Source organism: Anser brachyrhynchus (assembly GCF_964034855.1).
Source record: "Anser brachyrhynchus genome assembly, chromosome: Z".
In the NCBI taxonomy this organism is placed as follows: Eukaryota; Metazoa; Chordata; class Aves; order Anseriformes; family Anatidae; genus Anser; species Anser brachyrhynchus.
In genome coordinates, this window is record NC_137697.1 from 26,730,781 (window position 1) to 26,754,381 (window position 23,601).

The following is a 23,601-nucleotide window of genomic DNA, read 5'->3' on the forward strand; positions in this document are numbered from 1 at the left end:
TGTTTGTTGAAACTATTTTTATGAATGGGCCAGTCAGTTTTATTTACAGCTTCAAAAACACTGATATCCAAAGACCGATACTCCTTTAAAGGTCAACGCCATAAGCAGACAAATCCTACCTTGATCCACAGGTAGTGTCCTGAACTGGACACTTGGACTATATGGACCAGGCCCTTTGCTTGTGTGGGCACGTACTTTTACATCATATGTGGTATCTGGTTTTAAGCCAGAAAGCGTCATAGAGGTATCGGCAGGAACAACAGGGAGTTCAACTGGCTGGTAAGCGACATTGATATCTCTGTACAAGACGGTGTATTTGGTGATAATGCCATTTCTCTCTGCCAAGAGTGGCATCTGCCAAGTTAATTGAACTGATGTAGAAGTAGAGCTTTCTGAGTGGAGATTTTGGGGAAATCCACTGGGTACCTCTTCAGGAACAGAAATCTCTTTAACCATCTCCTCCCCAAAGCCCACTTTATTTCTAGCTGAGAGCCTGAAGACATAAGAAGCTCCTTTATGAATGTCTGTGGCTGTGAAGTGATCTTCCTTGTCTGAGAACTCCATGGTTGTAAATGTATCCACATCCTTGCGACCAAACTTCAGGCGGTAACCCTGTAGCGGCCCAAAGGTGTCCACAGGAGGGTGCCACTGAATTAGAGCTGTGTTCATCTGTGTGTGGCTAATCACAAGCCGAGGTTTGCCTGGAACTGTAGCACAATGTTATTTAAAGATGATAATAAATACAAACAGAATTGCACATAAAGTTCTTGAGTCTAGTTTTAAAAGGAATATAGATAATTTTTTCTTCCCTCACTCTTTGTTCCACAGATCACTACCTTATGGAAGAAATAATGTCTGCCTCCTGTACTACTGAGTCAAAGTGTGTAGTGAATTATGATAGTAAAGGCATTTATTGTCCATTGTATTCTTCCCTTACCATTCTAAATACCATGCCTTCCCTTACTAAATACAAAGAACATTCAGAGGCACAGGAACACCAGTCAAGAAGTAAAACTTCAAACACACATCTTATGAGTAGTTGTGTCTGACTTACAAATCTTTGCTTGAAAAATAAAGAGTACCGTCAAAAATATTCATTAAATTAATCCAAGGTACGTTTCTGCTGTTCATGTAAATTGAAAAATAATTAATAACAATAACAGTAATAACAGTGATAATAATAATGGAGAAGTTATGAGTTTGTAAATCTGTTTAACATAATTCTTGCCATTGAAAGTTAAAAATGTTGAAGAAGGGAAGTAAGGCCAACCTAGTGACAATCATTCACTACCACAGATACCATAGCACCCTACCATATCATTTTCAGTACATAAATGAACTCCAGCATGGGATGTTTCAGATTGGAGTGGTAGCAAGGTTTTGAATTTAATTTCTTGATTGTCCCTGCTTATCACCTGTTGAACTAGTTTCCAGCATGTTTTGGTACAGATGAACTGGGTTTCTTCTGAGGAAGACTAAGTTTACTGGATGCTGTTCTGTACCTGCACACCAGATACGCTCAAATTCTTAATTGGGACCTAACAGGCCCGCTTGTGCTAATTCATCTTTTAGATAGGTTCAGACCCATTTAAAAGTGTGGTGGGCATATTCATAGTAAAGAACCATTATAAATCTATGTTAGGGTGAAATGCTATTACAGCTAATATGGTATACATTTTTGGGGTCTTGATATCAGCAGCTTTCATTTACCGTGTCTGTTTTATTATTATTATTATTATTATTATTATTATTTTTAATGCATTCATTTATTCACATTTGCTTACATACTTATATATTTAATTTCTATATTCATGACATAATTACTCAGTTGTAATAGAACGTAATTTTAAAATATATTTGGTAATTAAGAATATCCATAACAGTATTCAGATATTTGGTGTTTTGTGCCAATACCTGACAGGTCAAGAAACTAGACTGGTTTGGGGAGTAGTAGTGCTATGATAACAGTCTTCCACGAAGACTAATTAGTTCCATGCACGTTCAAAGCCTTCCCAAGTGAATGTAATTGCTGTACCGTGAGCTCTGGATCGTGAGTTCCTGTATTTAAACACTTCAGTGGGTTTTATTACTTATCTTCAGTTCTCAGGCACCCAACAAATCAGATTCTTATTGTCAGAACTTCTGACTACCATTCCAAAATGAATTAGGAGTAAGGAGAGAGGAATGGTATGGCTTGAGGGAAATTCTGCATTTAATAAGCTCTTCTTGTTGCATCTGTCATAAGTCCTGACACTACCCCTAATTGTGTACGAATTGTAGCTAGTTTTTATATAATTTTTCCAATTATCCTTCCTTTTAAATGTTCTTCCTAGTTTACCTGCCAATATATTCCTAGGAATTGTGTATGCTTTTTCCTACACTTGTTGTTACATAGAGAATATCTCTCTGACTTTTCCTTATTGATTATTATGAGGCTTTATGGAACAAAGAAAAGGCTCCAAAGGCCTTTTGCAGGCCATATATGTCTCTACATTTCTCCCTCACATACTACTGAAGATAATGGAGCATATGAAAGAGAAAAAGAGTCCACACAAATAGAATAACAACTCCTTCTGCTTTCTAGAAGAAAGACTGCTGGAAGATGTCACTAAATTAAATATGTGATTTTTTTTTTCTTTTTTTTCCGGTGGCAGTTAGTGCTATTTTTTTTTTTAACCATTCTGTACAGACAAAGAAAAAATATCAATACTTATTCCTGATCAGAAGAACTGATAGAGCTCACTTTTCCATTAAAACTACCCCGTGATTAAAGTGGTAAATAACTATGTTCACCTTTTTTTTTTTTTTTTTTTTTTTTTTTTTTTTAATATGAAACGTATATGATTCTGCAGTAAGTAAATTTCCTTTTTGTCAACATAGAACTGATACATGGAACTCTGGGGAGGACAAGGGCCTGTTGGAGTGAGTCCAGAGGACTCTCCTACAAAGAAGGGCTGAGAGAGCCTTCTTGGTTCCTGTAGCTAAGCTGTAGCCCCCTGTAGCTAAGGGGGCCTACAGGAAAGCTGAGGAGGAACTTTTTGAAACCAAATGATTTTTAAGGTGCCTTCAAACAAACCATTCTATGGTTCTATGATAGAGAAATAAAATGTTTTCCTCTTTCTTTTTATGTCTTGATAACTTTCAGTCTCTACTTTCTTTTAGTATTATCACTTGTGTATATTGTGGGACAAACAGTAGGGTTCTGCATAGTCCTAAATATAAAACTGGCGTGAAATAGCTCTCTAGAAATTTCTTCCCATAACAATATTTGTATTTGTCATTCTTCCCATAACAATATTTGTATTTGTCAAGAATGCAAATGAAATTAATTTTCCATGAAAATTATATTTTCCTCATCTATTGAAGTCCACCTTCCTAACTACATAGCAAGATGTTTCTCAAATCACAGTTATGTCCTTCTGTGTCAGTCATTACATCAGCCAGTTGTAATGTCATGGTATTGTTAGAAGAAGCACATGCAAGCTGCCTTTGTGAAAGTACACAAAGTAACTTGTTTCTGTTAGTTGCCATGAAATGCACCATCTGTCTTCATGACAATTTGCTCCTCTTAGACATAAAAAAAAAAAAAAATCAGGTATGAATCTTTTTGAAACATTGGTCTTTTAATGCAAGATTTATAGTTGTGCATGGGTGAAACTTAGACTGAACTTCGTATTTCAAGAGTTTTGTCCAGTACAGAGGACAATTTCAATTCCAAATAAGACATAAGCTGTTGTGTTATGAGACTCAGAAATTACAGGTCTTATCCAATTTGAGAAAAATTGCATTACATTGTTGAAAGGTAAGTCTTTTAATTTTGTCAATATCTTGTTAATCATGTATTATCTGCATTTAACTAACTGTAAGCATTATCACTAATTATCACCAATTTAAAATTTTCAAGTACTTTGAGTTAAAAAGTCTTCAGTAACATTTTTTCTTTCATTTCATTTCTAAAACCAGGAAACAAAACTGAGTAAAAGATGAAAATGTACCTTGGAATGAAGATGTTAACAACACTGTGTGACTTCACTAATAATTGCAGTTCCTGTACTGTAGGCACATTTACCTTTGGTGATTTTTTTCCTGCCTAATAATGTAAATGTTGCTTTTATACAACGAAAAAGATAAAACTGATAGTTATCATCTGAACAACTGCTTTTAAGTCATTGCTCATGAATAGTAAGCTTGTAAAGTAAACATTCAGATCTTTACTCACCTTTAACATATGCTATATTTTACTGATATAATCTCACTCATTTTCATACAGCTGTACCTGATTTATACGTTTAAAAATTAAACTTGAATGTCAGATCCATCATTAGTTTTATTTTAGTATTTAAATAGCTCATTTTCAGGGGAAAAAAAATGGAAACTCTGAGAGAACAGAAGGGTGTACTTCAAACCTACAAGCTCTTGGTATTATTGCATTCATCATTCCTTCATCTGCCTGATGAATTCTCAAAAGAACAGTGAGCTGGAAATTCTTGATACTGAATGTATTTAATGTTTCCTTTTTCAAATACCTGCATGTGAATTTTCCTTACAAAACGAGCTCAATGATGGCAAGATGTAACAGCAAGGCAAATAGGTTTTCATATACACCAGAAGATAGGAAAGAGCAAAATGGTAACTAGCTGTTACTCTAGAGACCAGCAGAAAGAGTTACTTGTCTACAAAGTGAAGTAAATGGTAAGGACAGTGTGATATATCTGAATTTACATGCATGCCTCTGATTCTCCATTGCTCTTCAGTCACTTGGGATTTTATGGGACACAAGATTTGTTTGATTTTCTAAAAAAGCATCAGAGATCTTGGAAACATGATTCATGAACAACAGTAATGACTAAATGCATAGAGGTTTCAAGTTTTGCAAGCAGGTTTGCATAGCCTGTGCTTGTATCTAGGAGATAACTGTCATGGTCAATATAACTGTGTTTATTCAAATTGGAAACTGAACTTTAAAAAGATTAATACATCAAATGCCACCTTTCCTAAATCAAGTTCAGATGCAATTAAGAAGTATACATCACATTTTTTTTTCCAGACTAGGAGAATTCAGGAAACAAGAGGTTGGAGTGGATGATTCAGTACGTGTCAAGAGTAACGACTGAAAGGTCAGATCTGAGATGCAACTATACGGTTTATCTAGCCACCAAGATGGAGATTTTGCCAAGGCAGCTGATAAGACTAAATATAGTATTTCTCAAATCAGTGCAAGATGTGCTCTATGTTCAGTTTTAAAAATTAAGTCAATCAGTATAAATACCAAATGCAAATTTTTTCAAATATCTTTCTCAGCAGTGAATCTGTCATTTTTCCTCTCCAGGAAGACACCAATCAAAATGGAAGAGCTACTAGAAAGCATAAATATCACTTTCTGATTGTTTCTAGAACTGAGAGAGGGAGAAAGGGGGACAGTGATTCTATTTTTGCCTAAATAAATGAAGGGCCCAATACCGAAACAGAAAAAAAACTTTGTCCTATAAACATTTTCCACACTACAGAAGACTTCCAAACAGCAGTAATAAAAAGCTAGAACAAGTGTAAGGATTTGTTCAGAGATTATATGAGTATTACCTGCACCAGTAGTAGATACAAGTTTGGGCTTGCTGCGTGCTCCATCACCTTTTGTTGTGTAGGCTGTCACAGTGAAGGAGTATGTAGTTTCAGGCTGAAGCCCAGAAATTATCATTTCCTAAGAAGAAATAAAACAAGATTTTTTTATTTTTTATTTTATTTTTTATTTTTTTTTAAGGAGAGCACTGAATCTTTAAGATAACCTCTGTATAATACATGCAGTGCACACACTTTTGTGCTACTGGAAGTGCTAGCAAGCATTTGAGAACACCAACAGACTGTTTTGTGGGAAATACTTCATAATGTGGTATTTCACTCACTTAAGCAATAAACAACAGCACACTTCTAAACAGAATGCCTTGGATAGATTAAGGCATAAGGCCAAAGGCTTAGTGGTGTGAACAGTGAATAAGCCCTTCTGAAATACCTTGCCTTAGGAATCTTACTGATACTGTGAAACGCATGCATGTGTAGAAACGAAATATATTTTAACTTAGTCATTTACAGGTCATTACTGACATAGTTATAAAAGGCCTACATATAAGCATGTTGCAGTTGTATCCAAACTTTTTATGTCCCTATGGTTCAGCTGAACAAGAAAGCTTCTTTCCTTTCATAACACATTATTTGCAACCTGTGTTACTGGTTGGAATTTGCATCTAAACATCTAAAAAAACTTGAGAAACAGATCACTTTTAAAGTCTAGAAGAGCTACCTAAAATATCATTAAAAATACGATCAGAGAATAAATCTAACAGCTGACAGCAGCTAGAAAACAAGTAACTTTTCAGCTAGCACATGCACACACACAGACACGCCACATATACACACATAAGATGGCAAAGGGTCAGCCAACTGAAATGAATTAATCTTACATCATGTTGTAAGGGCAGGTAGAGGGAGTTAAGCCTTGACACTCACAAAATAATTAAACTTTATATGTAAATATAAATGAACAGTGTTTAGAGGAAACTGATTGGCCCAGATTTCCTGACTCATCTGCTTCCAGTTTTTAACCACTGGACTACTCCTGTACGTCCAGGCATTCACATGCCTGAATGGATTTACATTAAATTCCACTGTTGTCAGAGAGACAGTATATTTATGTGTCCTCTATAAAACTTAATATAGAAATTATGGGTCAGACTATACACAGTACATGAATTTTTCCAGATTCTGAGTATGAGCTCAGTACAGATTTGATTAGAACTTGGTATTGTATTTGCAGTCCCGTATTAGCAATGTAGAAATAACAAGGTAATGACCAGAGGAAGTGGGGAAAAATCACTCTAACGAAAGAAAAACACACAAAAAAAAAAGCCCAGAAAACCATCAAACACCAAATAACAAAACAACAACAAACAAACAAACAAACAAACAAAACCACTCCTTAGAATCTATTTCAGAATTGAATTGAACCTAAAGGCCAGAATCAGTAAGACAATTTTTTCCTTTCAGAAGTACTCTTCACCAGATATTAGCAGAATAAAACTGCAAAAGGCAAAAACAAAAACAAAACAAACAAAATGAAAACAAACAAACAAAAAATCATTTTAAACAGTGATGAAGCTACCAGCCTCATCTAAAACAAGCAGTACTTCATGGTGTAACAGAGATGTGACTGCACTGTCTTTTAGAAGTTTAACTTGGATACAGCAAACACATATTACTTAGGCATGAACAATGCAGGGCATATGACATTCCTGATAAAATATAACATGGAATTATTGAATTACTAAAAAGGAAGCACAACTGACTTCAACCTTCATCTACACAAAAAATCACTCAGAATGAATATAGTAAAACTTTTGATTATTGCTATGCCATTACAAACCATCTTTTTTTTTTTTTTTAATTTATTTAGTCTTCTTCTTATTTTTCTACCACTTTCTTTTGAGGAGAAAATGTGAGTCAAAGTTAGTAACAGCCACAAAAATAAGAAAACGTAAACCATTTCTGAAATTTCAGCACCATGCTAAACCCCAGAACAAACAAGCAATAACAACCCCCACTCTCCCTTGGGCATGAAGGGGGACAGAAGTGCCATACAGGAAAAAAACAAAAACAAAAACATACTTTTATGTTAGTACATGCATCTCTGCACATAACGAAAGAAAAAAAAAATAAAGAGAGGCTACAAGCAAACACGAAAAACAAAAAAATACAAAACCAAAAAACAACATACGCTTTTTCTGGCCAGTCAAAAACTACTCACATGTTCAGTAGTATCATCATATTCCCACTGATTGAGAGTAAAGAATGTTGGAAAGAAAAAACAAAAGAAATGAAGAGAATTTGTAGCCTGTTTCTTCTTAATAGTAAAATAAATAAGAAAGATGTCTGGAAAAATCATGTAGAATTTTAATTAATTGTGTAGAATCATGTAGAATATGGCTAATGTAATCAGGCCAGGCATTTTTAATCCCACTTCTGGTCCCCTCAAAAAACAGCTACTTTTCTTTCCTTGAAAGACAAAAGAATTAATGAATCTTCCTGTACCATATAATACTATTTCATGATAGACTGCATCAGTAAAGTCACTGGTCTACCTAGCATATTTAGACACTAGTCTATATGCTTGGTTTTCCCAAATTAATTCAGGGGCTTATTAATAGCAGGATGACATGATTTTTTAATCTTGAAATCTAACCATACCAAAGTCTTTTACTGCCAAAGACCCAAAGACTTCATGCCCTGCACAAGCCTTGATCTTAACAGTAAATGAAGGAAGGAGTGGTGGGAGGAGAAAGGAGGTGACTATCTAAAGTAACTCAAAGACAAAAATGCAGTTCAAAACCAAACTTGGATAAAGGGAAATATGACTTCTGCCTTTATGATATTTGTGTTTCAATATCACATCTAGTCTCCCCTTTCTGACCTTCTAGGGTTTAAAATGATTTAATACTACTACCCCACATAGCTGAAACTGAAAATATGAGCAACCAAAAATGAAGCATAGAGAATAATCTTTTTCCATTTCCTCTTCCTTTTCCTTCCTACCCACTTACCCTTTTCCATCTTTCTTTTCACTGAATTTAAGCTGTAAGAACACTATGTTTTGGAAAAATAGATAAGTACATATATATTGGTAGACAGGGAGGCAAAAGAGTAACAAGGACCACCAGGAATTGATACAATACTTTGGGAACTGGCTTGCCAGCCAAATGGAGTGCATAAGGGATCTGTTCTCAAAAACTTATCTACAGAGCTGAAGTTTAGAACTAAGCCTAGACAAAAAATAAGGAAGAAAAAAACCAACCAAACAAAACAAAACAAAATTTATTCACATGAAATGCTTAAGAGTGTAGGATTTCTCTATTTAACTTTATGCGAAGTTGATCATTTCCCTTCATCCCAGTCACAAATTGAGAGCTAGCTGTGAGAGGTGTGCACATGAAAATAATTTCAGCATAGGCTCATTCCTCCAGCACTAGGAGCTTTGGGAATCTTCACTTTTATGGAGTGCTGGTGTAATCAGTAAAGTACTATATTTAGAAGTTTTTAAAACTTGATGTGATCAGGCTTGTGCTTTCATCATGTCTCATAATTTATATGACAGATGGGCAATTTTGCATTATAGATAACCCCAAACCTATTTAAACTAATTTCCAAATTTTATTGCACAGTTAATGATATGAATAATGACAAGTATAAATACTTCAGTGATTTCCAAAGTCACAAAAATACATTCATTTCATGTGAACTGCATGATGAGGTAGATATGCAACAATGATAGAACCACCGTTATAATGGAGTAGCATAGGCTTCTCATTTGGCTCTGTACTCTCTATTTAAAAAACGAAATATAAGGCAGTTGGATCAGACTGCACATTTTGATGCACTGGATGTGACCTGGCTTAGATACTTATGATGCTTTACAACTTCAGAGAACAGATGTACGATGCAGTCTCCAGGTTTATGGGAGCCAGCAGAACGACACTGCTTAAGATTTCTGTGCGCACCTCTACAGAAAAGGGTGCCTAGATTTCCTCCAAGAACCTTTAAATGCAAGTATTCTGAAAAGTTGTTAAACAGAGATTTAAAAAAAAAAAAAAAAAAAAAAAGCTGGTAGGATTAAAAAATGGAAAACAAAACAAAATAAAACAAACAAAGAAAAAACCCATACAGTTTTAGATAGCTTTTTAGTAAATGAAGGGTTCTCACTGTGATTAGAAAATAACATAAAATGCTCTAGTTACCTGTGCATCAGCCAACATGATGTCTTTCAGCATAGGCTGACCCTTTGGTTCCCCATTTTCCATTCTTACATAGTGGACCTGGTATCCTCTGATCTGTCCATGTTGTTTATTGGGTACAGGTGAGCGCCATGACACTTTAACAGCAGTAGAGTTGACAGCCTCTACCTCGACTTTGCGAGGAGGACCACTAGGAACTGGAACAACATCATTGGATAAAACAGAATTACAGGCACCTGTCCCACCCATGTCTTTTGCCTTTTTTTTTTTTTTTTTTTAAAGGGCAGACTCACTACATTTTCTCTGAAGAATACAAACAGTTCAACAAACGAAAACGCCCAACCAATCTGCTCTAGCTTTCAGTGAAAAGATCAAAAACCATGACTGATGCAAAAAATGGAAGAAAAAATAGTATTAGAGAAATAGAAAAACATGTAAAAATGTACAAAAGCCAAGGAAGATGCTTTGAGAGTCAAAGCATTACAGTACAAAGAGGTATTGCAATAATTGAAATAATAATAATAACAATAATAATAAAAAACACAAAAGATTTCCAAAAAAAGTTTCCTTATTTTTGTATGATAAGTTCTTTCTTTCTTTCTTTCTTTGTTTCTTTTCAGTAGTATAAAAAGGAGGTTGATAATAAGGTTGTCTTCTGTCACTTACAAGCATGGAAGAAAATAAAATGTGTGGAGCATCAGATTTCCAAGAAAAAAAAAAAAAGAAAAAAAAAAGAAAAAAAAAAGAAAACAACCCAAAACAACAACATCAAAATAAATAAAAAAGTACAACACAGAACAAGAAAGCAGTTTAAAAAATATCTGAAGAAAAATTCATGTGTTTAAAAATAACGACTGTAAAATCAAAGAAAAGGCTGCAGGTTTTCTCTCTGTAAGTTATTTTTATGTTTAAGAAGGAGAAAGAAGGATATGTATGGGCTTAAAGGGGCAGCAGATGCAGTTCATTGACAAAACAAACAACAACAAAAAAAGTATTTTCTATTAAAAAAAATATATATATATACCAGATATACAAAAAATGTTGAAATGTTGAAAGCACAAGTCTTTGAATTAAAAAAAAAAAAAAAAAAAAAAAACTGAACTCAAATAGTGATAGTATCTGCGATTTCAGAAAAAAGCAGAAAAAAAATCTGTTAGCCTACATATAAGACAGCAGATCGACAGAGAGTCATAGAGGTGCAAACTGATGTAGTGGAGGCAACATACCATCTTCATCTGTCCGAATCAATACTGCTAAGCTCTCTGGGCCAGGTCCAACATCAGTGTGGGCAGTCACAGAGATCCGGTACTCAGTCCATTTTTCCAGCTGTTCCAAAAGGTATTGGGTACTGTCCGAGGAAATTCCCAAAATTTCATGGGGTTTGACATCTTCTCCATCAATCCCAATGTACTTGATGGAGTATTCTGTGATATTGCCGTTCTGTTTTTCCACCGGTGGAGGTTTCCAACTTACCAAAATACTAGTGGAGCTGGGACTTGTGCAACTAATGTCTTGAGGAGGAGCTGATGGCTCTAATTTCAGTAGTGGGTTAAAGGAGGATTTGAGTGAAAGGATAGGAGTGGTTGAAAAAAATGAACAAAAGAAAAAAATAAAAATAAATAAAAGACAACAAAATGAAAATAAAAACCAAACAAGAAAAGAAGTAGAAACTTAAAAAGCAAAACATCAGGTAATTATATGCACCTTGGCTTATTAACATGAGGAAACTGAAAATGAATAGACCAACAAAACAGCGAAAAAAAACATGTAGGGGAAATACATGAAAACGAAACCTCAAAATAATATTACCTACCTGTAATTAAAATTCTTCTTGAAATAAAAGAAAAACGTGACACTTCTATGGCTACTGATCTATCTTTACAATCATTGCAATTAGTGCAAGTTATAATATGTTAAACGATGCATGACGTATTTATTTAGAAATTTGGACATATCCTCTTCAAGCAGGTTTACTTTGAGAATATTTCTCCTTTTACAGAAACCCCCAAACTTGCAGTAATTGCTAGAAATTGCTCTAAACAGCCTCCCCACTCTCGTAACCAAATTCTTCTTCTTTTTTTTTTTTTTTTTGCTGAGTCTGCCTCGCACAAGTCAACCAAAAATAATGTTTAAATGGAAAGCATTTACTCAAATATTTATTGTAGCCAACATACCAGAAGCATGCAGTCAATAGAAAGTCTTAGTCAAAGATTTACCTACCAGAAAAAAGTGACAGGGTTGTTGACTCTGACTTTAACTTGTACTTACCGTAGATCAGCTGTCAAGTTTTATTTTTTTTAACTCCTCTTGGACACACCTTCGCTAGCAAAGAATTAAATCCTACCAGTAGTGTAGATTATTCTATAGGAAAAACAAATATCTACCCCCAAACACTGTGTCAAGAAAGCATGTATTCATTTTACAAATTATATTCACAATCTGAGCTCATCAGAAAGGTGAAAGATCCTCACTTCACATCTTTTCACCAGCATTCATCTGGAGCAGAAGTGCTCACCTTTACTGATTCATAGTTTATGGAGTCTGTTAGCATAGTTATCTTTTCCAGGCTCCACAGCATTTAAACATGTATGTCATTCCATTGCTTTCAGTGAGGCAATTCCAATACTGAAAGTTAGGTACTCATTCATGTACTTAAATGTACCTTAGTGAAGTCTGTACTTAGTAACTGAGCACCAAAAATGAGCACTCTGTGCACTCAAAGCACCAAAAAAGGAGTCATTGTTTAAATTCACTGGCAGTTGTGGACTTCTTCCCCATTTCTGCCATTTCTCTTGCAAGGAAAACATAACTTTTCAGTGCAAGGTCTTTATAGGTCTTTTATTTTTTTATCTGTTTGTCTGCTATTTTCTTCCCATTCTAAAGGGAAAAAAGAAACAGATGGATTTTTTGTACTTATGCTAGGCACATCAAACAAATTTAAAGCAACAGAGGAGGCCTAGGACCCTGCTGTGACCTATTGCGTTTACACATGTATGTTTTGGTTCCCCACAGGTCTTCCACAGGGATCAATGGCTTTTTACTCAGTATGGTACTCTGCTCTTCTGAAGAGAAAACAGGAGGGAATGTACCAGCATTTCAACTAACTAGAGGAAGCAGATGGGGGGCTACAAAAGAGAAGTGAGCCTTATTTTTTTTTAAAAAAAAAGCTAATTCAGTTATCAAATACTCAAAACTTGGTCCACTTTTATCATTGATTAGTGGAGGAAGTAAAATGTAACCATAATGTCCCTCAGGGATCCTGTACATAAAGAAATAAATCCCTGTAACATCTTTCTCTGAAACCAAGATAAAAGAGAACAGGGTATTCTGGTGAATATTGCTAATGAACTCACAGAAGCTTATTAATTTTTAATCCATGATAATATAATAAAAATATTGCTTTTATGTAACTCAGTATAATCTGTAGACTACCTGTGTAATGAGTTTTATTGAAGTATGTACTTTTTCGTAAAATACACAATGTTTAAAACTGCTGCAAACTTTTAAGAAATAACTGAGATCTGCTTATATACTACTGAAATCAAATTTCCATAATATCTGTATGCATAAGGCTTTTTTCAGATATAATACTATACTTTTGTATTTTAGAAGGGAAAAATGGCAATGTGCTTATAGGCAGAACACACAACCTTGGTTTCTAAATATTTATTCTTTATGCACAATTTAGGGAATTTTCACCCAATATGTTATAAGAGCATGAGCATTCTAAGTAGCTGAAATGGCTCCAGGAGCCAATAAATACCCTTTTCTACATCAAGTTATTGATTCTGTATTATTGAGGTCAAAACTGGCATTGTTACTAGTCTTGTGTTACACGGTAGTCTTCTATGTTTATTCAAATACCTTAGAAAAGTTGCGGAAGCACACCTAGCTTTGGTTAAACTTAAGCTCTATAGTACTACTTCTCCCGTTACATTAATTATTATTAATTATATAACTCTATCAAATAATGATGATATAATCATAATTATTACAGACCGCAAATTAAAAAGAAAATCATGCCAACTGAGAATCTGAGGGTTTTTTTTGTTTTTGTTTTAAATAATACTACTTTAAGAAATGGTAATTTAATGAAAAACAAACTAAAATAGAATTGCAATAAGTTTTCAAATTATACAGTATAAACTGTTAGGAAAGCATAACTTATCCAGTAAATGCAGTCATTCTGGATATCATCCTTGCATACCTGGCTGTTTTAGTTAAGTATTAATTTAAATATTGTAAAATAAATCCAAACTTTTGCATCATATTTGCACAGAAATGTGATGAGCTTATTGACATTGTTTCTATAAGAATCCAGTCAGAAAAAATATTTCCACTGGTGTCAATAATGACTGAACATTTTAAAAAGCCCAGATAAAAAATCTCTAACTCAGAGTAGTTACTATAGAAGAAGAGTTATAAGGAAATTTTTGATACAGTCAGAAACATTCAAATTGGCCCACTCTGCAACATTTTTTACTATGAAGAAATGCCACTGGAGCAACCTAGTATTACAGAAAATCTTCAGAGTAAGAAGGTGGTATTTTATGGGTGGAGGACTGTTCCCCATCTATACTTGCACAATAAAATATATTACCCTACTATCCCTATTATAACAACAACAACAAATTATGACAGCATAGTATTGTCTCCTTAGACACTGGCTTTCTGTAAGTCTTTACAGAGTCTTTTTTCGGAAGCTATGGAAAAGACACACATATTAGTTGATCACAGTATTTTAAACATTTTTTTTTCTGTACTAAGATTCATAAATGTTATGTCTTGTACCATTCTGTTTTCTTGTCTTGCTGTTAGTGTCGGCTATTTAAATGAATCTCTTTGACAAATATAACATAACAGATTAAAGTTAGCAAGGAAAGACACCTACTTGACTGCATGGTTCTTGCTGAGATTTCTGCTGTTGAAGCACCCAAACCTTGTGGAGAACGTGCTGCTAGACGAAACAAGTACAAGCTGTTTGGCTTCAAGCCTTGCAGGCGATAAGATGTGGTAGGCTCAGTGGAAACCCGTTGCTACAGGTAAGTAATGAGAGTCAGATGTCATGATTAATATTCAGTAAGAGACTCTGAATTGCATATCAACATATGCAATATGTTGTCCACAGAAGAAATGCTTTTATACTCTGATGATAACCTATCTCACAAAATTGTAACATATAAATTCAAGAAAGAAAAAAAAAAATCAAAACTGAAACAGAACAAACCCAAAATGAACACATTACTTTTAACAAATACACATTAAAGAACGATATCTTTTTTTTAAAACAGACAGCTTAAAGGGTAAAACTCAGAACCAGAAATATTTTTTGACTATTTAAAGAAGTAATAGGTGTGTATAAATCATAAAAGGATCTTCAGACAATAACACATGAACAAAGCCGTGTCTGTAGTTACCCCACAGGACAGTGAAGTCCAGGTATCTGTTATGAGAGTAATCTTAGATTTTAGGGAAAACTGTAATTAAGCTGGTGTTCAAAACCTTAAGAAACAAATTATTCCAACTGTAAGGTATTAAACAGGGGCTTGCATCTGGAGCTGAAATACAGATCTGCCCCCCAATCCACGAAACATGCTTGTACATTCACTGTGTATGTGCGGAGCTGTCATAAATATAAGCTCAGCTGAAGCATCGGCAACGAGATGATGATGCAGCACAAATCAATGAAGTTGACACTCTCCTCTGAGACTGACAGGTTCTTTTTTTTTTTTTTTTTTTTTTGTCTGGGACATCTGGCAATACCACATGGTTTTGATATTAGATGTAAGAATGGTGTATTCTACACTAACAGCACAGAGGCACTCAAACTCAAAATTCTTTATGAAACAGTAGTATAGAAAAAGCCCATAGTAGCTTTTTATTTTTAGAGAGAGAAAAAAAGAATCGTCTCAAAGATTACTGAAAGATAATCAGCTTCATTAAATGTCTTCCATGGTGTCAAATAGATATTCTCAAAGGTTGAAAATAGGCTGCAAAGTGCAAGTGTAAGTCCAAGAAAGTATCAATAACTGTATAACATTCAACAAAACACCTCTGCTTCCAAGCCTTTGTTGAGGAACAGGTTTGGAGAGACGTGATCAGTATCATCAGAAACTGGATGAAACATCCATGTGAACACCTTTGAACAACAGCAAATTTCCTTTGCTAGTAACCATCAAGGGTATTTTCGGTTTACACATTTGAAGTCAAATAGGCTCACTGCTGGGAATAACAAACTGTTTAATATCAAGGCTTTCATACTGAAGAAAGTGACCAATGGTAGCATTTACGACTAACTCATTAGCAAGTACTTAAAAGACGTATAATATTTTCTCTTACCTCTTCCCCATGCTCCCCATCTTTGTAAACTAGTTCATAGCTGGAAATAGTATCAGAGCGTGGAGGCGTCCAGGAAAGTAATATGCTCGTTTCAGACTCAGGTTCTGCCTTGAAGTTCAACGGCTGACCAGGCACTAAAGAAAAAAGATTTTAGTAGTGTTTCCAATTGTTTATCTGGCTATTTAAACACCTATCATCCAAACCCTTTAAACTATTATCTGAATATTTCACACAATATTGCTTTTATTGAATTTACTGATTTTAAACAAATTGATTAACTGTGTTATGAAATAAATTAATCTGAACTCAGAAAAAGAACAAAGTTTTAATTTGCGCATTACAGATTATCAAGGATTTCAAGCAAATGCTTCACAGTGCAAATAACACACGAAGAGCTGAAATGTAGTTGAAAGAAGTTTGGTGTTGAACACCAGCAAGTTTAACCAATGTGTGAAATCGCAAGTGTGTGTGTGTGTGTGTGTGTATGTGTGTGTAGGTATATAAAAGCATTATGTGGGAAATGCTAGTATTACACAAGATAAGATAGAATATTCAATAACACAGTATTAAAATCATGACGTGTTTCCAATTCTGAAAAAGGGTTGCTTAGCTCACAACTAAGATGCTAAACACATCTTGCTCTTTAAGAATACCGAATGATTTAACTACCCAAAGTTACAACCTACTGAAGAGATCTTCAGTAACGTTCTCATTAAGTGACATATTTGCACACTTTTAATGACTGGAATTTTTATCAATACATCTGGATTTCTAGTGACAACACTTACTAATTGCAAGAACTAAAAATGTAACTTTGATTTTGGTAGTCAAGAACATTCTGTTTTCAAGCCTCGTCTAATGGTTGCAGAAATTACCTAGGTTAAATGTTGTTCTCATTTACTTCTCCAAATCTACACTAAATATTAAAGTTATTATTATAACTGGAAAACTTATTATGACTGGGAAAAGACGGTAAAATATATCCTGTCATTAGAATGTATACAATCATTATGGCATACAAGTTTTGAAATGTTAGTTTCAGTTAATAATGATGTTGATAATGCATGAAACAGTCTTCCACACCACTTCTATCTTTTCAAGAATAAAATGTGTCATGCCCTTATTGTTGAAGAAAAAAAAAAGTATGAGATGCGATTCTTAGCACATATTGAGAACAGCTGTGACAACTACATTGTGATAATAATTGCCTTACAAATCACTTTCAGGGTAGAATTTTATTATAATATTACAAGTACATTTCTTCTGTATAGTAAGAGACTTAAAAATACCACGAAGTAACTGGTAAAAATAATTTGTGACTGTAATTCCTATCTTCCACAGACTTCTGCAGAATGTCACTATGTGGATAAAAATACCCTTGTGTAGAAGGTAGAAGTCTGATATCTAACCTTTAAACAGACAGATAACCTGTCAACATAAAGTGCATATTCAGTCTGTGTGGAGCTTGCAATTCCCTACAATTCACACTTTCTTTTGAGAAATAGGAAAAAATAGAAGAAATGTGTAGAAAAATGTTGCCTATTTCTATGGGAATGAGTGAGAGTCTCTTCACAATCTCTTCACAGAAAGAAAGATGTGTAAGAGTAATTAGTAATTTTTCTAAAAGATCCCTTGTATAAGAAGAGAACACATCTGTGTACTACAAAGTAAAAAAAATGTTTTGTTTTTAGGAAAAAAATCATAAAATCATAGAATATCTTGACCTGGAAAGGACCCACAAGGATCATTAAGTCCAGTTCCTGGTTCCATAAAGGAACAACCAAAAATCAAACATCATATTTCTGAGAATCCTGTCCAAATGCTTCTTGAACTCTGCTAGGCTTGGTGACGTAACCATTTCCCTAGGGAGCCTGTTGCAGTGCACAACCACCCTCATTGTGAAGAAGTTTTAGCTAATATCCAATACGAACCTCCCTCTGATGCAGCTTCATGCCATACCCTCATGTCCTATTGCTGGTCATCAGAGAGAAGAGATCAGTGCCTCCCCCTGCGCTATCCTTCATGAGGAAGCTGTAGACTACAGCAAGGTCTCCTCTCAGTCTCCTCTCCTCTAGGCTGAAAACCAAGTGACTTCAACTGCTCCTCATGAGTCTTGACCTATAGACCTTTCAGCATCTTTGTTGCCTTCCTTTGGCCATTCTCTAATAGTCTGATGTCCTTTGTACATTGTGGTGACCAAAAATGTACACAGTACTTGAGGTGAGGCTGCACCAGAGTAGAGCAGGACAATCATATATTCATCAAATGGCTTCAGTGGGAAGGGACCTTAAAGATCACCTAGCTCCAAGCCTTCTGTTATTGGGAAGGGATGCCTTTCACTGAATCAGGTTGCACAAAGCCTCATCCAACTTGTCGAAACACCTCTAGGGATTGGGAGTCCACAACATATCTGATCAACCTGTTCCAGTGCCTCACCATCCTCTGAGTAAATAATGTGGGTCCCTTGCTGAACAAGGGGGGGTGTCCTGGTAACGGGAGACACAGAGAAGGTGGAGATACTGAATGCTTTCTTTGCTTCAGTCTTTGCTTCAAGGACTCCCCTCCGGGACTCCTCGACCCTGGCGGGAGGAAAAAGGGTCTGGGAAATGGAGGGCTCCCCCCTGGTTGACGAGAGAGTGGTTTGGGAGCATCTGAGTGGGCTCAACGCACACAAATCCATGGGTCCTGATGGGATGCATACACGTGTGCTAAGGGAGTTTGCAGAGGTGATAGCCGAACCACTCTCTATTATCTTTGAAAGGTCCTGGAGAACAGGAGAGGTGCCTGAAGACTGGAGGATAGCCAGTGTCATTCTGGTCTTCAAGAAGGGCAAGAAGGAGGATCCGGGAAAATACAAGCAAGTCAGTCTTACCTCTGTCCCTGGAAAGGTGTTGGAACAGCTTGTTCTGGATGCCATCTCCAAGTAATTGGAAGAGAAGAATGTTATGAGGAGTAGTCAGCATGGATTCACCAAGCGGAAGTCATGCTCCACCAACCTCGTTGCCTTCTATGATGGCATCACCAGCTGGGTAGATGGGGGGAGAGCAGTGGATGTCATCTATCTTGACTTTAGCAAGGCTTTCGATACTGTCTCCCATGACATCCTGATAGCAAAGCTGAGAAAGTGTGGGATAGAGGAGTGGACAATAAGGTGGGTTGAGAACTGGCTGACTGGCCGAGCTCAGAGGGTGGTGATCGGCAGCGCAGAGTGCAGCTGGAGACCTGTGACTAGCGGTGTTCCCCAGGGGTCGGTGCTGGGTCCGGTCTTGTCCAACATCTTCATCGATGACCTTTATGAGGGAATAGTGTCTGCCCTCAGCAAGTACGCCAATGACACAAAGCTGGGAGGAGTGGCTGATGCGCCAGAAGGCTGTGTTGCCATTCAGCGAGACCTGGGCCGCCTGGAGAGATGGGCAGGAAGAAACCAAATGAGGTTTAACAAGAGCAAGTGTAGAGTCCTGCACCTGGGAAGGAACAATCGCATGTATCAGTACAGGCTGGGGGACGACCTGCTGGAGAGGAGCTCTGTGGAGAAGGACCTGGGGGTCCTGGTGGACGACAGGTTGACCATGAGCCAGCAGTGTGCCCTCGTGGCCAAGAAGGCCAATGGGATCCTGGCGTTCATAAAAAGGAGCGTGGCCAGCAGGTCAAGAGAGGTGATCCTCCCCCTCTACTCTGCCCTGGTCAGGCCTCACCTGGAGTACTGTGTCCAGTTCTGGGCTCTCTGGTACAAAAAAGACAGGGATCTCCTGGAAAGAGTTCAGCGGAAGGCCACAAAGATGATACGGGGCCTGGAGCATCTTTCCTATGAAGAAAGGATGAGAGACCTGGGTCTGTTCAGCCTGGAGAAAAGAAGACTGAGAGGGGATCTCATCAATGTGTATAAATACCTGAGGTGTGGGAGACATAGGGATTTGGCCCACCTCTTTTCAGTGGTTTGTGCGGATAGGACAAGGGGTAATGGCCACAAGATAGAGCACAGGAAGTTCCGCACCAACATGAGAAAGAACTTCTTCACAGTGAGGGTGACGGAGTACTGGAACAGGCTGCCCAGGGATGTTGTGGAGTCTCCTTCTCTGGGGATATTCAAGGCCCATCTGGATGCCTACCCGGGCAGCCTCCACTAGGGAACCTGCTTTGGCAGGGGAGTTGGACCCGATGATCTTTCGAGGTCCCTTCCAACCCCTTCAATTCTGTGATTCTGTGAATTTCCTCATGACTTCTAATCTAAATATCCCCTCTTTCAGTTTAAAGCCATTCCCCCTTCTCCTGTCACTATCTGCTAATATATAAAGTCACTCTCCAACTTTTTTATAACCTCACTCTAAGTATGTATACATTTTCTTCTCCAGGCTGAACATCCCCATCTCGTTCAGCCTTTCTTTGTAGAAGTGCTCCATCGCTTTGGTTACCTTCATGGCCTTCCTCTGGACTCGCTCTAACAGGTCCACATCTTTCTTATTTTGGGGACCCCAGACCTGGATGTAGTACTCCAAGTGGGGCCTCACAAGGAGAGGGGACAACCATTCCCTCAATCTGCTGGCTACTCCTCTGTTGTTGCAGTCCAGGACACAGTTGGCCTTCTGGGCTGCAAGCACACACTGCTTGCTCACATTGAGCCTTTCATCCACTAGAACCCCCAAGTCCTTCTCCGCAGGGCTATTCTCAATGAGTTCTTCTCCCAGTCTGTATTCCTGTCTGGGATTGCCCTGGTCCAGCTGCAGCACTTTGGACTTGGACTTGATGAACCTCATTAGGTTCCCGTGGGCCCACTTCTCAAGCTTGTCCAGGTCCCTTTGGATGATATGCCTTCTTTCTGTTGCATCAGCTGCACAACTCAGCTTGGTTTAATCTGAAAATTTGCTGAGGGTGCACTCAATCCCACTGTCTACATTATTGATAAAGATATTAAACAGCACCAGTCCCAAAACAGATCCCCAAGGGACACCAGCTTCCATCACCAGCCTCCACCTGGATATAGAGCTGTTGAACACAACTTTCTTGATGTGGCCATCCAGTTAAATCCTTGTACACTGAGTAGTCCACTCTTCAAATCCATCTCTCTCCAATTTAGAGATCAGGATATTGTGTGGGACCATGTTGAAAGCCTTACAGAAGTCCAGGTAGATGGCATTGTTCAGTCTTCCATTGTCAGCTGATGCAGTCACTCCATCCCAAAGGCCACCAGGTCAGGCGTGATTTGCCCTTGATGAAACAGTGCTGACTGTCTCAGATCACCTCCTTGTCTTGCATGTACCTTAATATTGCTTCCAGGAGGATTTGTTCCATGATCTTGCCAGGCATAGAGGTGAGGCTCACCAGTCTGCAGTTCTCTGTGTCTTTCTTTCTACACTTTTTAAAAATGGGAGAGATGTTTTCCTCTTTCCAGTCACCAGAGACTTCCCCGGAGAGCCAGGACTTTTCAAGTATGATGGAGAGTGACTTGGTAGCTGTGTCCAACAGTTCCCTCAGGACCCTGGGATTCATGTCATTGAATTGTACATGTTCAGTTCCATCAGGTGGTCAGACCTACTCTTTGCTTACCGTGGGAGGGATTTTGTTCCCCCAACCACTGTCTAGAGGTTCAGGGACTTGAGAGAGGTGGGAAGCCTGACGGCGACTATCACATCCTTCAGCTGGCTTGCAATGCTGTTTTTGATGTACTCCAGAATACAGTTGTCCCTTTTGGTTGCCAGAGCACATTGTTGACTCAAATTCAATTTGTCATCTACCAGAACTCCCAGATCCCTTTCTGCTGGGCTGTTCTGCAGCCCCTCATCCCCTAATTTGTACATTCATGGTGGCCCTGTCCTAGGTTCAGAATCCAGCAATTTCTCTCGTTAAACTTCACACAGCTGATAATTGCCCAGCCCTCTAATTTGTCAAGATCTCTCTGCAAGGCTCCTCTACCTTTGAGGGAGTCAATGTCTCCTCCCTGTTTAGTGTCACCTGGAAACTTACTTAGCACACCTTTAGGTCCTTCATTCAAGTAATTTATGAAAACATTAAAGAGAAATGGCCCTGAAATGGAGCCCATCCTGTGCATGATATCTGCTTCAGTGACCTCTAGGAAGGGATGGAGGACACATGTGCCAAGTCTGCAGATGGCATCAAGCTGGAGCGGGATAGTCAATATAGCCAAGGGCCATGCTTCTCTTAAGAGGGAGCTGAAAAATGGGGAGGAAGTGGCTGATGGGACATGACATTCAGCAAGAAAGAGGCTCGGCCGTGACCTGGGACGGCAGAGCCCTGCAGGGAGAGAAGCTGGGGCTGGTGTGGCTCTGGGGTAACTAATGGCTCTGGAACCTGCAGGGGGCAAGCTGAGCAGTTCCCAGTGATGCACCTTGGCAGCAATGAGGGCAAGAAAGTTGGTGTGAGCAGGACACAGCCTTGAGAGCCAGGGGAGGGCAGGGGTCATCCCCACTGCTTAGAGCTCGTCAGTGTATGGTCATCTGCATACTGCATCTGGTTTTGGGCCTCCAACAGAAAAAGGATGTTGCTAAAAATGGACAAATTTAATGAACAGCCAGCAAGAAGAGGCTGTGGGACTGCAGCCAGTTCAGTCAGGTGAAGGTGTGGCTTTGGTAGCACACAGCGGCAGCCCCAGCACCAGCAGGAAAGGAGAAAGGGGACACAGGCAGTCTTTGCATAGTAGTGTGCGCCAGGAGGGCAAGAGGCAGCAGCACAAACTGAGACACTAGATGCTCAGGCTGGAGATAAGGAGAAAGAAGCCTTTTCACTACCAGGACAGCCCGGCCATGGAGTCGGGGCCCAGACAGGCTGGGCAGTCTCTGGCCTGGGGAGTTTCACTGAGTGAAGCCCTGAACAGCCTGGCCTGAGCCCCACTTGAGCCTGTGGGGGGGTGTTGTTGTTGGTGGTGGTGGTGGTGCTGCTGGGGACAACACTGGACACCTCCCCTTCTACTAGCCCCAGCAGTACCCTGTGGATACTACAGTCTATGTATCATTATCTGTGCATACATGAACTGTAGAGCATAATCAGGCAGTAATTGTAAATGGCCGGTAAAGTGACCCATATAACTTTTTTTTTTACCATCCATTATGATAATAAATATGGCAGCAGTTGGAAAATAAACGGTATTTCCTGTCTCTCTGTAGTAATACATTTTAAGATATTAATTTTCCAAATCTTTTCAAAAGCAGGTCTGCTACTTGCTATAATTCTATAAGACAAAAGAATGGTTAATTGGACTTTACCAAATACTGTTTATTGAAAAAATATCTTATGCAAAACCTAGTTATCCTTGATATTTTACAGCCACAGTTAGGCAAATCTGAAGCTGAAAACATCAAGAGAAAAAAGAAGTGACAGGGAATCTGCTTGGCTCCAAACAGATTGAGAAGGTGAGAAAGAAGGAAAACAAAAACACATTTACAGAAACTTAACAAACTATATCACTGATAAATTCTGTAGGGAATCTAACACTTAATTCAAAGAAAAAGTAGCAGATAAGAAAGTGGAATAA

General features: G+C 37.8%; 1 protein-coding gene across 7 annotated transcripts in view; it reads right to left on the reverse strand.

Moving 5' to 3' along the window:
- PTPRD (protein tyrosine phosphatase receptor type D) overlaps window positions 1–23,601 on the reverse strand; it is a 410,278-nt gene that overhangs the window by 128,263 nt on the left and 258,414 nt on the right. For 4 of the 7 annotated variants that reach the window (XR_013943869.1, XR_013943870.1, XM_080574817.1 and 1 more), the window contains 7 exons: window positions 16,116–16,249; window positions 14,668–14,812; window positions 11,003–11,308; window positions 9,780–9,973; window positions 7,796–7,822; window positions 5,581–5,698; window positions 120–707 (listed from right to left, as the gene is read on the reverse strand). Coding sequence is in view for 5 of the 7 variants with exons in the window: in XM_080574817.1 (XP_080430943.1) it covers window positions 120–707; window positions 5,581–5,698; window positions 7,796–7,822; window positions 9,780–9,973; window positions 11,003–11,308; window positions 14,668–14,812; window positions 16,116–16,249 (1,512 nt within the window). In the remaining 2 variants the exon portion in view is untranslated. The remainder of the gene's footprint in view (window positions 1–119; window positions 708–5,580; window positions 5,699–7,795; window positions 7,823–9,779; window positions 9,974–11,002; window positions 11,309–14,667; window positions 14,813–16,115; window positions 16,250–23,601) is intronic. The other 3 variants (XM_080574819.1, XM_080574820.1, XM_080574821.1) reach the window with 2 other exon arrangements.